Source organism: Kryptolebias marmoratus, linkage group LG15, assembly GCF_001649575.2.
Source record: "Kryptolebias marmoratus isolate JLee-2015 linkage group LG15, ASM164957v2, whole genome shotgun sequence".
Lineage (NCBI taxonomy): Eukaryota > Metazoa > Chordata > Actinopteri > Cyprinodontiformes > Rivulidae > Kryptolebias > Kryptolebias marmoratus.
In genome coordinates this window covers 28,477,034-28,490,797 of record NC_051444.1, presented here as the reverse complement: position 1 = coordinate 28,490,797, position 13,764 = coordinate 28,477,034, and the positions used below count along the sequence as shown (strand labels likewise).

The following is a 13,764-nucleotide window of genomic DNA, read 5'->3' as shown; positions in this document are numbered from 1 at the left end:
GATTTTAAAAGTATAAGTTTGAGGTGGATTATGCTTGAGGGACTTGAGGAGGCAGCAGGCAGGCTGATGAATCCAACAACTTCATTATTTTACCACAAAAACATAAACTTAACAAACTGGACCAAAGCTAGAAAGAACTGAAATTACTTATAGATATACAAGAAAACAATGAGGATCTGACAAGGAGTGTGGAAAACCAGTGACTGTAAAAACTGAGGAAAAAAATAATGACAAAAACACAAGGCAGGTGAGCAGACTACAGTAAAAGAAAACGTGTGTGTGATAACTGAAGGCTATATAAACTGAAACAATTATAAAACACAACAATACATAAACCAAACCAAATTTAAGACAAAAAATAGATTCACAAAAGGAAAAAACAAAACAAAACCTTACAGACAACAAACACAAACGCCACTGCTGTGTGAAAAGTGTTTGCGCAGATGAAACATTTCCACAATATTCAGAGTCATTTTGAGAAATGGCTAAAATGATGAACCAATATCCTTGTTAATCCAGCCAACATGTGAAAAACATTACACTTCTCACAAGAGATGTCCCGAACTATTGCAAGTACCGAAATAGGGTCCCGGTAAAGATATTTTCCACTAATTTGTATATCAGAGTAGCTGACCAAACTCTGTTTCTATTCCCTGTTGTTGACCTAGTGTCTATGGTTTTACATCAGCTGTGCTGTAATACAGCCACCGTAGAACGTTGGGATGTAACATGCCAATATGTCAACAGTATGGAAGCATTTTAAAATAAGAGCAGCTCAGTAGTTACTCAACATTTATAATTTGTGTATTTCTCGTGGCGGTAGCAGTTGAGCTACATTTAGTTCCACCAATTTAATTAGATATTTAAAATTCAAACACTCAACTGAGTTCACCGAGTTCACACAGCTAACTTAAAGCTAGCGCGGCTAGCTTTAAGAGGAAACTCTAAAGTGTGATAAGGCACTGCCCTGTGCCTTATCACGGGACAGCGATAACAATAAAAGGAATACAGAATATGTGACTGAATTCATCAATCTTGATGACCAACCCATCACTGTAGCACAGAAAATGGGTTTTCAGCACCTTTTGGAGCTGTTGGAGCCCCAGTACATCCTACTGCCTCAACACTACATAACCAACACAGCACTACCTGAGCTGTATAAAAAGGTTCACTGTCACCTGGCAGGTTTTTGTTCTAGGGTTTGTAAACTCTAACTGTGTGCTAGGGCAGTGGGAACTCGGTGTTCAGTGCTGTGGTCTTGTAATCCTGAGGCTGCGGGTTCATGCCCAGGTTGTGTCAGGAAGGGCATCCGGCATTTCCCAAATCTGTCGTGTGAGTTCACTCGTTGTGGCGACTCCCACTGAGGAAGCAGCCGAAAGAAAAACAACAATAATCTTTAAGTGTGTGCTGAAAAAAAAATGCAAACATTAGACTAAGAAACTGTATTAGTATATCATGAATCTTTGATGACTCAGATTTCTATCAGGGTCAAAAAATCTTGATCTGGACATCCCTACTTCTTAGGCTGAAAACATACAACTGAAACCAGATGTTTTCATATATTGTATGAAGAGACACATAACAATTTCTTCTCACTATTTTTAAGATAATTTTTCATTAATTTAAAAGTTACAAATGTACATACATTAGGATTACTATACCTTTAAATAATTTAGGAAAGCCCAGATGATGATGTCATGGCTTTGGGAGCTTTTAATAGGTTAGCTGACAACATTTGAGTTAATTATAGACACATCTGTGAATGTATTTTAAGGCAGACCTCAAATAAAATACTTCTTTGTGTGACATCATGGAAAATTAAAGGGAAATAGCCAAGATATCAGGAGAACTGTCAACCTGCACAACTCTGGTTCATCCTTGGGTACAATTTCCAGATGCCTGAAGGGTCATCTGTTCAAACAACTGTACCCAGGTATAAACACCATGGGAATGTCCTGCCATCACACTGCACAGGAAGGAGACAGGTCCTGTGTTTTAGAGAGGAATGGGTTTTGGTGCAAAATGTATGTATAAATCCAAAAACAAAAGCAAAAGCTCTTGTGAAGATGATGCTGAAGCTGGTAGGAGAGTGTCATTATCCACAGTGAAATTAGTCCTGTACTGACATGGACTGAAAGGCCACACAGTGAAGAAGAACCCATTAGTCCCAAAGCAACATAAAAAGTCCAGATTACAGCAAATGCACACAGAAAGACCTTATTTTTTTGTACACATGTCCTGTGGTCTGATGCAACTAAAACTGAACTGTTTGGCTATTATGACCATCATTACGTTTGGAGGAAAAATGGGGTAGAATTTGTAGGCAGAGCTGAAAAGATGTGTGTGAGCAAGGCTACTAGCAACTAGTTCTGTCAGGAGGAATGGGACAAAATTACATAAACTATTATGAAAATATTGTGGAAGGAAACCCAAAACATTTGACACAATCAGGCAGTTTAAAAGCAAATCTACCAAATCCTAAAAAGATGTATTTAAACTTGTGACTTTGAGGTAATAAAAATTCTCTGTCTCTTGATTTGGGCATTTAGCAAATAGAAATAATTTTAGGAATTTTAACTGACCTAAAACAGCAAAGGTTTAGTCTGATTTAATGTCAGACAGTGTAAACAAAAGGTTATGTTTCATTTTATATTGTGCATGTAAACATCTTGTTTTAACATCTGGTGTTGTAAATTTCATTACCCTACATGTCTGATATGAGGTGCCAGCCCCTTCAGCAAACAAGCACATGAAGACCAAATTTTAGTGACCACACTGACTGTGCAATACAGCACTTTCCTCTCTAATTAAAATGATGGTCCAAAAGACAGTGGGTCAAACCACAATCAGCAGAAGAAAAACAACACAGGTGTTGGTTCTGTGGAAATACTGTGTGTTTGGATAATTTATCACTTAGGGACCACAAGAACACACAAACTGGTTTCCCAAATTGTTTAGCAATCTATTCTTTCATGGAAAAAGAAACTGCTGGTGAACTATTTAAATAGCGACTGAAACATCAAATCACTTTTGCTTCATGCTGCTGTGATGTTCAAAAGAAATCAGCCTGGGTGTTGCTGACAGCTAAAGATCTGTCTCTATGAATCGTTTCTTTCATAAGTGGCCGAGCCACACAGCAGAAAGGTTCCAACACACACCTCTGTCCTCCTCAGCTTCTCCTTCTCTTCCCATCATTCACCTCCTTTTTTTCCAGCATAACCTTCTCTCTGTCTAAACCCCCCCTCACCTCCCTCTTCACCACAAAGCCGTCCAACAGCTCTGTCAGTCAGGCCAGATAAGGTAATCCTGCTCAGTTGGCTGTTAGAGGTCTTGGGCCTCTGCTCCGATGAGTGGGACATCTTATATCTCGCCACCCCTCTCCCCCTCCCTCCTTCAGCTGAGCAGCTCAAATCTGCTGGGAAACTGATGGCAAGGGGAGAGGAGAAGAAGCCTTCGGTCTTTTGTCACTTTTCTTGTTCGTTATCTACTCTTGCAGTTGCAGAGCGACTCAGCAGGGATTATTGAGTGCTTAAATTTTGATCTGATCTACATGACAGAGAAATTGCACAAACAAGTAACATGACCCAACAGAACTGTTTGAATCCAGAAGCTTTTTAGAGCAAAATAAAACAAAAAAACTCACAGCTCCACAGGGGGCATTCTGGATGGTGATGGTGAACTTCCCTGAGTTGCGACTTTTGGCGAGGACATACTGACATGTTGCGGGGAAGGTGAAGATACGCCCATCAAAGGACTGGAAATACATATCGCCCGTCACTGAGCATTCACCTGTAAAGAAGAAATACATTTTCCACTGATTTCCAACATCTCATCGAAGAAAGCATGAAACTTCAAACTAAAATGAGACAGGTAATAAACAAAACACATTTACATTTTAAAGTTTGAAATCATGACAATGTGAAGAACCCCATTTTGTTTTCTTTCAGAATAAAAGTTTTTTTCTTCCTGGTTTTCTGACATTCTTTTTTTTTTTTTTTGTCCTTCTTTTTGCTTTTTTGTTACTTTACTTTGAAAGTGATGGAGCCTTTTTCAGCCAGTGACCCTAAATTATAAAATGTTTTGACTCTCCATATAAGAGGAGATTTGGCTTTTTGTCCCAGTTGAGTCGTGGGTGTCTATAATTCTGACAAGGTACATAAAATGATCTCCAAATCATCCATGCATTTTCTTTACCCACTTTTCCATTCAGGGTCTTGGGGGAGCCTATCTCCAGCGGTCATTGTGTAAGAGGTGGGGTACTCCCTGGACAGGTGCATCACAGTGATGGACTGTACTTATATAAAGCCTTTCTAGCCAATCAGGCAGCTCAAAGCTCTTTACAACACAGTCTGCCTTCATTTACCCATACACATACATACAGCACTGAATCTCTATGAAGCTAATCTGAATGACTCATTCTACAGAGACTAATCAGTGCTTGAGTCCAGTCATACACCAATGGGGAACATCAGAGGCAATGAGGGGTTCAGTGTCATGCCCGGGGACACTTCAACATGTGACCACTGCCAGAAATTGAACCTCCAACTCTCTCATTGGAGGACGACTGCTCTCACCACTGACCCACAGCCACCCCTTCATCTCCAAATCTCTGAATCATTTTGAGCAAATATTCAAAAGGAAAAATATCCTTAAAAGGCTAAATTTTCTAATTTTTCCAGGACTGGCTGTCCCAGTCACTCATTTTCCTAAAATATTTTAAAGAAACTATTTAACAACTGACTGAAGACATTTTCTCCTTTTTTTCCATGGACCACAAAACATCCATCTGTCCTTCCAGTCAGCCTGCTGAGTTTTTTTCTCCACTGATCCTACTAACTTAAGATGAATCGACATTTTTGTTTATGAAGAAGTTTTGAAGTTGATTCATCTTTCCTGGATGGCTGAGAACCTTCACCACTTTTCTCTATTGCTTCCTCATTTCTGCTCAGTTCTCCAACTTGGAAAACTCAAAAGTTGCACTTCAAGATAACGTGTCCTTCAACCAAACTGAGAAACTTTTTCTTCTACTTCTTGTCTTTTAACTTTTAACTAACATTAAGGTTTCTTTATAATTTATCAGCCTGTTGAAGCATTGAGCTGAAGTTGGTATCTCTTGACCAACATGAGTCTTTGACAAATAAATCCAGCAAATTTATAATGTTGATCTAACAGGAGTCTACCATGCACAGAATTTACATATTTTCTATTAATTGATTATAAAGAATGGTTCTTCCTGTCTCAGTTTATACATTTGGACTTTCGCTTAAAACAAGAGGAGTGATCATCAAATGTAGCCTCCAGTATATTTGGAGTAAAAAGGTCATTAAAGCACCAACCTGGGCAGCTGTAGTCAGTGCAGCTCCACACTCCACCCACACATGTGCTGAAACAAAAAGCAGAGACTTGCACAGGTGCTTCTGGGAACATGAAAGGCTGAGCTAATGGCAGCATTACTGGCAGAAACAGGACATACTGAGCCCAGGTGGTCAGATCAGAGGACATTAAAGGGACATCTGCAGGAAAATATGCTGATAGATAGATAGATAGATAGATAGATAGATAGATAGATAGATAGATAGATAGATAGATAGATAGATAGATAGATAGATAGATAGATAGATAGATAGATAGATAGATAGATAGATAGATAGATAGATAGATAGATAGATAGATAGATAGATAGATAGATAGATAGAGTGCTCAGTGTATGTGTTGAGGATGACTCTGTTACCACCACATCAAATATTAGCTCAATATCGGTAATTTGACAAAGTTGTAGCCATTTTTGAGCTGGCTAAAGTTGATTAGTCTGGAATTTGGGTGACTTCAAAAGTTAACCTGTATCAAGTAAATAAATAAAAATTATATGGATGCAGTTTTATTTTGTTCAGACCAACAAGGTTATAAAACCTTAATCAGTACGGGAAGAACTAAAACAATCAAAAATGTTTAAAGATACAAGGTCCTCGTGTGAAGGCAGAAGAGATTGAAAAGAGTGGGGTTAATAATAACTCACCAGTTGTTGCATTCCTCCTGCAGCATTTGTCCAGAGGGATAAAACATGCCGTGGTACTCGCAGGGACAGTCAGCAGGCGCCACACAACTTCCGTCCTCGTAAATAAGACCTGGAGACAGATACAGAGAAGCCATGATGAAATTTAACTACATCTCGCAAAATAAACCAAAAAGTTGTTACAAAATAAAAATCTTTTCCCCATGCAATACGACTTTCAAGGTGATGTATGTCAATATGATGGATTTGTCAGCCAGCAATCAAATACAGCATCAGTGACTATTGTACTACAATCTAAGATGTTTTTGTCATTTTAACCAGATCTTTTTTATATAACTGATTTTAACAACTAAGTAAGAAGTATGTAAACAGCTACAAAATTAAGAATATATTTCAATTAAAGGAAAAGAAGTACAGACAGGACAGGACCAACACCTCCAACCTTCTAAAGTTGACTCATTTTTTACTTTTTTCCACATTAACTGTTATACAACACTCTTTTGGTAACAACTTCATCAAATGGGTTTCATGAAATTACTCTTGTTATCATTAACACAATAAAACAAAAAACAACAGAAAAGTAAAGCCAATGACCAAACACGTTTTGTTTACTGGGCTTTAGTGTGTGCCCTTTCAAGCCAGAAAGGACTTTATGATTCCTATTCAGATTCAGGTACCATCATAACTTTGCTGCAAATCGATATTTCACACTCCAAACTAATCTGGTTTTGGTGAGTGTGCCAAAAACTTTGTGAACCAAAACAAACCCAGTTATGTTATTTAGAAAGTCCCTTTAGAAGACTTCAGATCATCCACAGTTAAAATGTGACAAAGGCAGCTTAGAAAATGTAGCCATTTTCATTTCAGTCATAAAGAAACATATCAACTGATGGTCTTTAGGTGTCATCCATAAAGGAACAGTGTTTAACAAACCTCAAAATTGTATATTTTTAAATTTCTAAAATGAAAACCTTTTTAAAGTGCATTTTCATGTAGTCAGCCAAAATGCAACCTTGACACTATTTCCTCATCAACAAACCCAAGGATGTTCTCTATTTCATTTTCAATGGCTTTGTGTGGATGAAAGCATTTCAAGAAACAATGCCATGTTTTTGTTTTTATAAACAGCAAATAAAAAGATTGTTTTGGATAATTTGCATTTCTGTGTGAACAAGACCTAAAGCACTAATAACCAAAGTACAACTTCTTTATTGATTCATTTCCCTTCAAGCAGAGGAGTCCCTTTCTAATCTCATTAGGACTTTTTTTTTTTTTTTTACAAAGAACACTTCTATCACCCTATTACACCAAAGCTGCACTTTACTGTCTGGTCTATATTGAAACTGATCCAGAATAAGTCCACATATCAAGGTTTCTTACTGTACTGAAGCAGAAATGTGGATTTTTACTTGTAAGTCCTTAATGCTTTGTAAGATGTGAATCAAGTTATATCAACCCTTAGCTTAACTATAAAATACAATAAATGTTACACATAATAATTGTATTTCCTTTTAAATCTAGTTTGCATTATTCTTTTCTGAATAAGAAACTTCTGTCAAGACAGTGGGTGCAGCAAAAACAAAAAGAAAATGATGGAATGCATATCACCTGCATCATTGTACACCAAGGACTGAAGCAAAGATCTTGAGTGAGATGTTAGCACTCTGAGTACAGTATGTGTTGGGGATGACTCTCAGCTACTACAACACCAAGGTTTAGCTCCATATGTGTAAAACAGACTTTTAAAACATCCTACTAACTACTCTGAGTAATTAGCAAAAGATGAAGATCTGTCATATTTTGTTTCCAATAAGCTTTGCAGTGATGATAACAGGCAGTTCGATTTAAAGTAAAAGACCAAACAAAAGTTTATTCAAAAGCATACTGATTGTTTATAGGAAATGGGTGATGGAGTAGGAACTCACCATCAGGACAGTAGCATCCATCCAGGCAGGCCAGCTTGCTGTCGATGCACGTTCGCTCCAGGTTGCAGGATTCTGGGCAGCAGCTGATGCATTCTCTGTACTGCAGCCCCAGAGGACACTGCTTCACTGGTCACAAAAAGTAAAACAACTTTCAACTCTGACTGAAAAGACTGATGTCAGGACCTCAACATCTAGATGACAAAAAAGGCAGCTTTAGAGGTTTAGGCTGTTAAGTCTGAAACAATTTTATATACAATAAATGAAGTGCTTTCTTGTATTTTATGTTGCAGTAATCATTGACTGATAGAAGTACTTGGTGCCATGCAGTTTAAAACCCTTGAAAGTGCGTACCACACTGAGGAATGTGCCCCCTCCAGTTGTGCAGGGGGTGGTCGGCATGGGCGCATGCTCGCGCATACTCGCTGAACACCTGGCATACCATATCGCCGCTGGGACCCGACCTTCAGCAGAGTGAAGAGACAGAAAAAGGAGTTGTCGAACGGAGCCAGAAGAGGTGTGGTTACACAACCTGGTTCACTGGACTGATCAGACTGCGTAGCTCACAGAAAATAACACCCCACCAAGCCAGCATGGCTGTGAATCAAAGGCTTTAGCTGGAAAATGTTTGCTGCACAGTGGCTTATTCAATTGCTTTGGAAGATATAAAAAGCTTGTGTTTGTAGCTGCAACAATCAGGATCCTTATTTGGGATTATTTTAGACTTGAAAATAAATTTTCACAGTCAAAATCTGAATTTCAAAAAAGTAAAGGCTGTAAACACATAAGTGGGTATAACTATACCACTTGGGTTTAATATTTCGAAACAACTTGTGCAGTATGTCATTAACTGTTAATGGATATAATTTATTTTAAAAAAAGAACCTCCATAAATATAAAAATGATAATGTAAAATCAGCATTCAATGTAAATTGAATGGAAACCACTGCTGAGCCAAATCAGATTCTATAAAGGCAATAAAACTGTAAGCTATTATAAAAGTAGCTCATTTCACAACAATATAAATACAATAAATGAGCAGAAAATAAAAAGTAGCCTGACTATTATTAAGTGTTGCATCAGGGTAGAGAGATGGTTCAATGCTTTTATGTTTTTCTTACCCTGTTATTTCGTAGACGCCCTGGCCTTCTGTGAGGACAAGATGAAATTAGATCTTAATAAGATGTTCTTACCTGCAGAGGTCGTTGGAGCAGCTGGCCATGAAGGACAACGGACTCACAAAGTCATGGCAGCTCTGAAAAGGTGGGTCGAGCAGCATCGCACACACCTCTTCCACTTCCTGCAGCCATAAAACAGTAAAGAAAACCTGTAATTTCATTATCACACGGTGCCAAAAGGCTAATCAACCTTAGCAAACACAACAATGACTATAACACAGACAACATTGCAGTTAACAATTGGAGTCAGCGCTGTTTTTTAGCACTATCTAGGATGGATAATAATAAAACTTTCACTAAGTAATCATTGAATGTTCATCTACAAATTAATAACTTTTAAGCCAACCCAATTCAAGATGGCTACCACAGTTAACTGAACTTATTAAACACAAAATTGGCTATACTTCAAATAGTGGGACTGATATTCCACTAAAGTTTGGTGTGTTAGTAGCTGAAAATAATTCCCAACACAAACTCTGAGTGCTACGCATTGTGCAACTTCTTTGCTTAAAAGTTAGTCATTAACTGCTGGAGTCAATCCTGTCTGTCTGTTAACAAAATATCCTAAGAACCACTGAATAGCTGTTAATGTAACTTGAAGAAAGTATAACTGATTAACTTTTTGAGTCAACCCAATTCAAGATGGCTGCCATAGCTAATCAACCTTACTAAATATTAAAATAGCTATAAATCAGTCAGTTAAACAGACATCGGGCTAAAATTTGATTTGGTAGCAGCTCAGACTCACAGCACACTCTGACAGCTAACACATCATATGACATCTCACAATGTCACACGTAACAATATTTACAAGGTTTGACGAAAACGGCTTTAAAGCTGTCATTTCTCAACATAAGATGGTCTTAATTTAAAACTCTGGTGTGAAAGACAGGAGGCAATATGAATTCCTTCTAGGATTGCTAGGCCTTTTATTTTGCTTCAGTTTAGGTCCATGTTTTGCTGTTGCCGTTTTGTTCTCACCAGGAGGACGTGAGCATCAACATGAGCACAAGGTGAAGAGAAACCAGAGGGCACCGTGGGACATCTGCCCTGGTGGGGCTCTGCCTCCATCCAGCTGTTTCCAAACATTTCTATGTCACGAGTCAGCACACCTGAGAGACACAAATAATGGTCAGTCTGCAAAAAAATAAATAAATAAATAAAAAATCTGAATTTGTATGTTCTTAACATCTGGATAGACTGTTTATGAGTTATCCTGTTTGCCTACATTTTGGTTTTTTCCCATCTTTCATGCAGCTGAAGAATAATCTAATACAGTAAAGTGTTAGAGACATCTATGTTTTTATGTTTAAAAAAAAAATAAAATGAAGTGTTGAGTTCATATACATGTAGATGCCAAAGAACCTCAACTGAAAAGACATCTGGGGTAAACTCTTTTTGAAATGTAGTCATAGTCAAATGAAAAACCTTTTTTGCATATTGATCAGAATTTGATTACATTTGCAGTTTATAGAAAAACTAAATTAATTAGGGTTTAAACTTGTTTCTGTTTTCTCACTCAATCAGGGCTCATCACTGAGATTTTAGGTAATTTTAATTTTATTTTAATGTTATTTCACTATGAGAATGATTGAAGTGCAAACATACATTTATGCAATTAAATATGGCATTCAGTATAATCCTAAATTCATCTTAATAACAGAGTTCTTAAAAAGGCTGCAGGTGTATGAATTTTTGTTTATTGTTGTACTATTTGACTGCAACAAAAGAGAAACTTAAACATAGAGGAAGAGTAAACCTAATACTTTGGTAAGTACTTAATTCTGTTTGTACTATCTTTTTTATGTTCAAATTGCACACAGTCATATCTCACTCAGCATTTACACAACAGTTTTCCTGGGGTTTTTTTATTTTTCAGTGTATTTTCTGCAGTCTACGTGCTTCTGCATACTTTGTGCTATTTTAGCCATTCTTATACAGCAGTCATGTCCAATCCTAATCCTGGAGGGCCACTATCCTGCACATTTTAGTTTGTCTGCTTCAACACACCTGATATGAATGAGTGGGTGATTAACAGGTTTCTGCAGAACTTGAAGACCTGCTGAAGGGGTAAGTCAACCATTAGAAGCCTGTTAATTACCCATTGATTCAAATCAGATGTGTTGGAGCAAGGAAAAAAAAAAAAAAAAGGAAAACATGCAGGATCTCGTGGCCCTTAAGGACCAGGATTGGACACCACTGTTATACAGCATCAAGATGTTCAGCTCATTCAGGAAATAAGTGCTATGACTTTGGTTTTGTAACTTTTATACTTTTCCCCATGTAAATACATTAATATCAGTTCAACTCCTTCACCAACGTTGTTCTTTTTTAAATCTGCTTCAGCAAGCATTTTTGTCTTCTTATAATACTTTGAGTTTTAAGCTACTGTTCTCCTATTTATAGCTTTGCTGCTTTTAGCTTTTAGCCAGCCATTTGGAAATTTTGTTTCTAGCTAGTGTTTTTCCACATTTGGCTTTTAGCAAGCCCATTTGCTATGTTTTGGCTTTTTAGCTGGTCTTCTGATACCTTTAGTTTTCAGCTAAACTTTTGCTGCTTTAAGCTATTGTTTTACTATTTTTTACTTTTAGATAGTTTTTTCCAATGTTTAGTTTATAGTTATTGTTTTGCTATTTTAAGCTTTTAGCTAGTGTTTTGCAGCTTTTGGCTTTAAAACTCAGTTTCAGTTTCTTCAGCAACGTTCACAAAGCTCATTCAGCACTCATATTGCCTCTTTTTTAGAAAATGCACTTTCTGTGGTTGTCATAAAGGTTGCAGATTGAGTACATGAGTAACCAGATCCAGTTCAGCCCAGTTCTGATCACTGGTTTCTTGTTACATAACAGAAAAATAGATCTCACCGTAGCTTGTCTTTAGGTCATCCTGAACGTCAGCATTGAAATTGCCACACAGGCCACAGGTTCTGCCCACAAACTCTGGGCTGAGTTTGATGTAGATGGAGCCGCTGCGTCCCTCCCAGGCCAGCGTGAAGCCCTGCTGCTGCGTCACCACAACGTACTGTGAGATCTGATCCAGCTGCAGGTCATGAATGTGGTGAGGCAGCTGCAAACTAAATGTAGAGACCGCTAAGTCCACATGATATGGAATCCATGTATTCATCTGTAAATATTTAAAATAAAACATTGTTAAACTGCTGACCTTTGCCCTTTGAAGGTAACATTGGTGGTGTGCAGTTGTATCTCGCCCTCCCATGGCAAAAAGAGACTGACTGATCGTCGACAGGTGTAGGGAGCAGAGCTGCAGCTTGGGTCATTGTGGACCTGGAAACATTAAGAATCAGAAAAAAAAACATTCCAGTTATCAAATAAGCAACGTGAATAACCCCATGAAGGTTATAAAAACGGCTGCAGTAATGACAGGATTATAATTATCACCCACTGTCGAAGTTGTGATTTTGTCTGTGTGTGTATGTGTGTGTGTGTGCGCATTTGTCTGAATGTTAGCAAAATATTTCATAAAAAACATTGAATAGATTTGAATGAAACTTGCATAAAGTAATCACTGAAAGTACATCTGCAACGGATTAACTTTTTGATTTAAACTGATTCATGATGGCTGCCACATCCAACTGACAAAAAAAAAGGATCTTAACTCTATCAATTTTCCAGATAATGATCTTAAATTTGGTGTGGTAGTAGCTGCTCATTTGCAAGTTCTTTGTTTAAAACTATGTTAATCCTTACTTGTAGTTAAATCTGTCTGTTAGCTAACTATCTTGTAAACCACTGGGCAAATTTTTATGAAAGTCTCAGGAAATAATCATGGTATGTACACACCAACTACACCTACTACTGAATAATCTTGGAGCCAACCCAATTAAAGATGGCCACCACAGTCAACTGACTGAGAAAATACAAAAATGACAATAAATCAGTCAATTTTTAGAGATATTGTGCTAAACTTTGGTGTGGGTTTTGGGTGTGAGTTTTTCACAACACATACTCTGAGTGTGACATCTCACAATATCATATGAGACTGCATATACAGTATCAATATGCAGTTGGCATCATTTATCTTCATTAAATAATCCTAGTCTAAATTTCTGGCATGAAAGAGGTTGGGCAATATGGATTCCTTTAAAGAAAGCTAGGCCTTTAATTTAATAAGTAATACTTACTGTAAAGCCGTTAAGTTACAATTAAAGAGACAGTGTGTTTGTTTTTTCTAAAATGATACAGGATCTCCTGTCTTCTCGTGGGAACAACATCCTGGCCTGCTGAAAGTTCCAGGGAAAGTAAGCAATTTAAGTATTTAAAGGTAATTGACTCTAATAACATTTTCACTCATCTTAAGAGCAAATCTTTTCCTCAGGCTGAGACTGAACCTGAATTCCAACCAAGCTGGGTCCAAACTTTCCCCAACTGAAAGCAGGCGTCAAACCAAAACCTCCATGGCGGATCAGAGTCAGCAGGATTTACTTTGTCTGAACTGACCTGGACTACGATGCTGGCCTGGGTTGTTTCCTCACAGTCCCTCAGTAAAGTGTACGTGCATCGACCAGGGAAGTAGAAGTAGAGGCCATCAAATGTCTCAAAGTTGTACTGACCCCAAGTCCTGCAGGTCATCTCCCGCTCAAAACCAGTATTTGGAACTTTGCATGAAAATAGAACCAAACATGACAATAAAGGGA

The 13,764-nt window shown here is 37.7% G+C and overlaps 1 protein-coding gene across 1 annotated transcript in view; it reads right to left on the bottom strand.

Moving 5' to 3' along the window:
* otog (otogelin) overlaps window positions 1–13,764 on the bottom strand; it is a 77,798-nt gene that overhangs the window by 56,909 nt on the left and 7,125 nt on the right. Inside the window, exons 6-15 of the mRNA XM_025008189.2 lie at window positions 13,568–13,725; window positions 12,273–12,394; window positions 11,975–12,183; window positions 10,095–10,225; window positions 9,129–9,235; window positions 8,290–8,399; window positions 7,939–8,064; window positions 6,017–6,125; window positions 5,337–5,383; window positions 3,644–3,789 (exon numbers count right to left, since the gene is read on the bottom strand). Coding sequence (XP_024863957.1) covers window positions 3,644–3,789; window positions 5,337–5,383; window positions 6,017–6,125; window positions 7,939–8,064; window positions 8,290–8,399; window positions 9,129–9,235; window positions 10,095–10,225; window positions 11,975–12,183; window positions 12,273–12,394; window positions 13,568–13,725 — 1,265 coding nt within the window. The remainder of the gene's footprint in view (window positions 1–3,643; window positions 3,790–5,336; window positions 5,384–6,016; window positions 6,126–7,938; window positions 8,065–8,289; window positions 8,400–9,128; window positions 9,236–10,094; window positions 10,226–11,974; window positions 12,184–12,272; window positions 12,395–13,567; window positions 13,726–13,764) is intronic.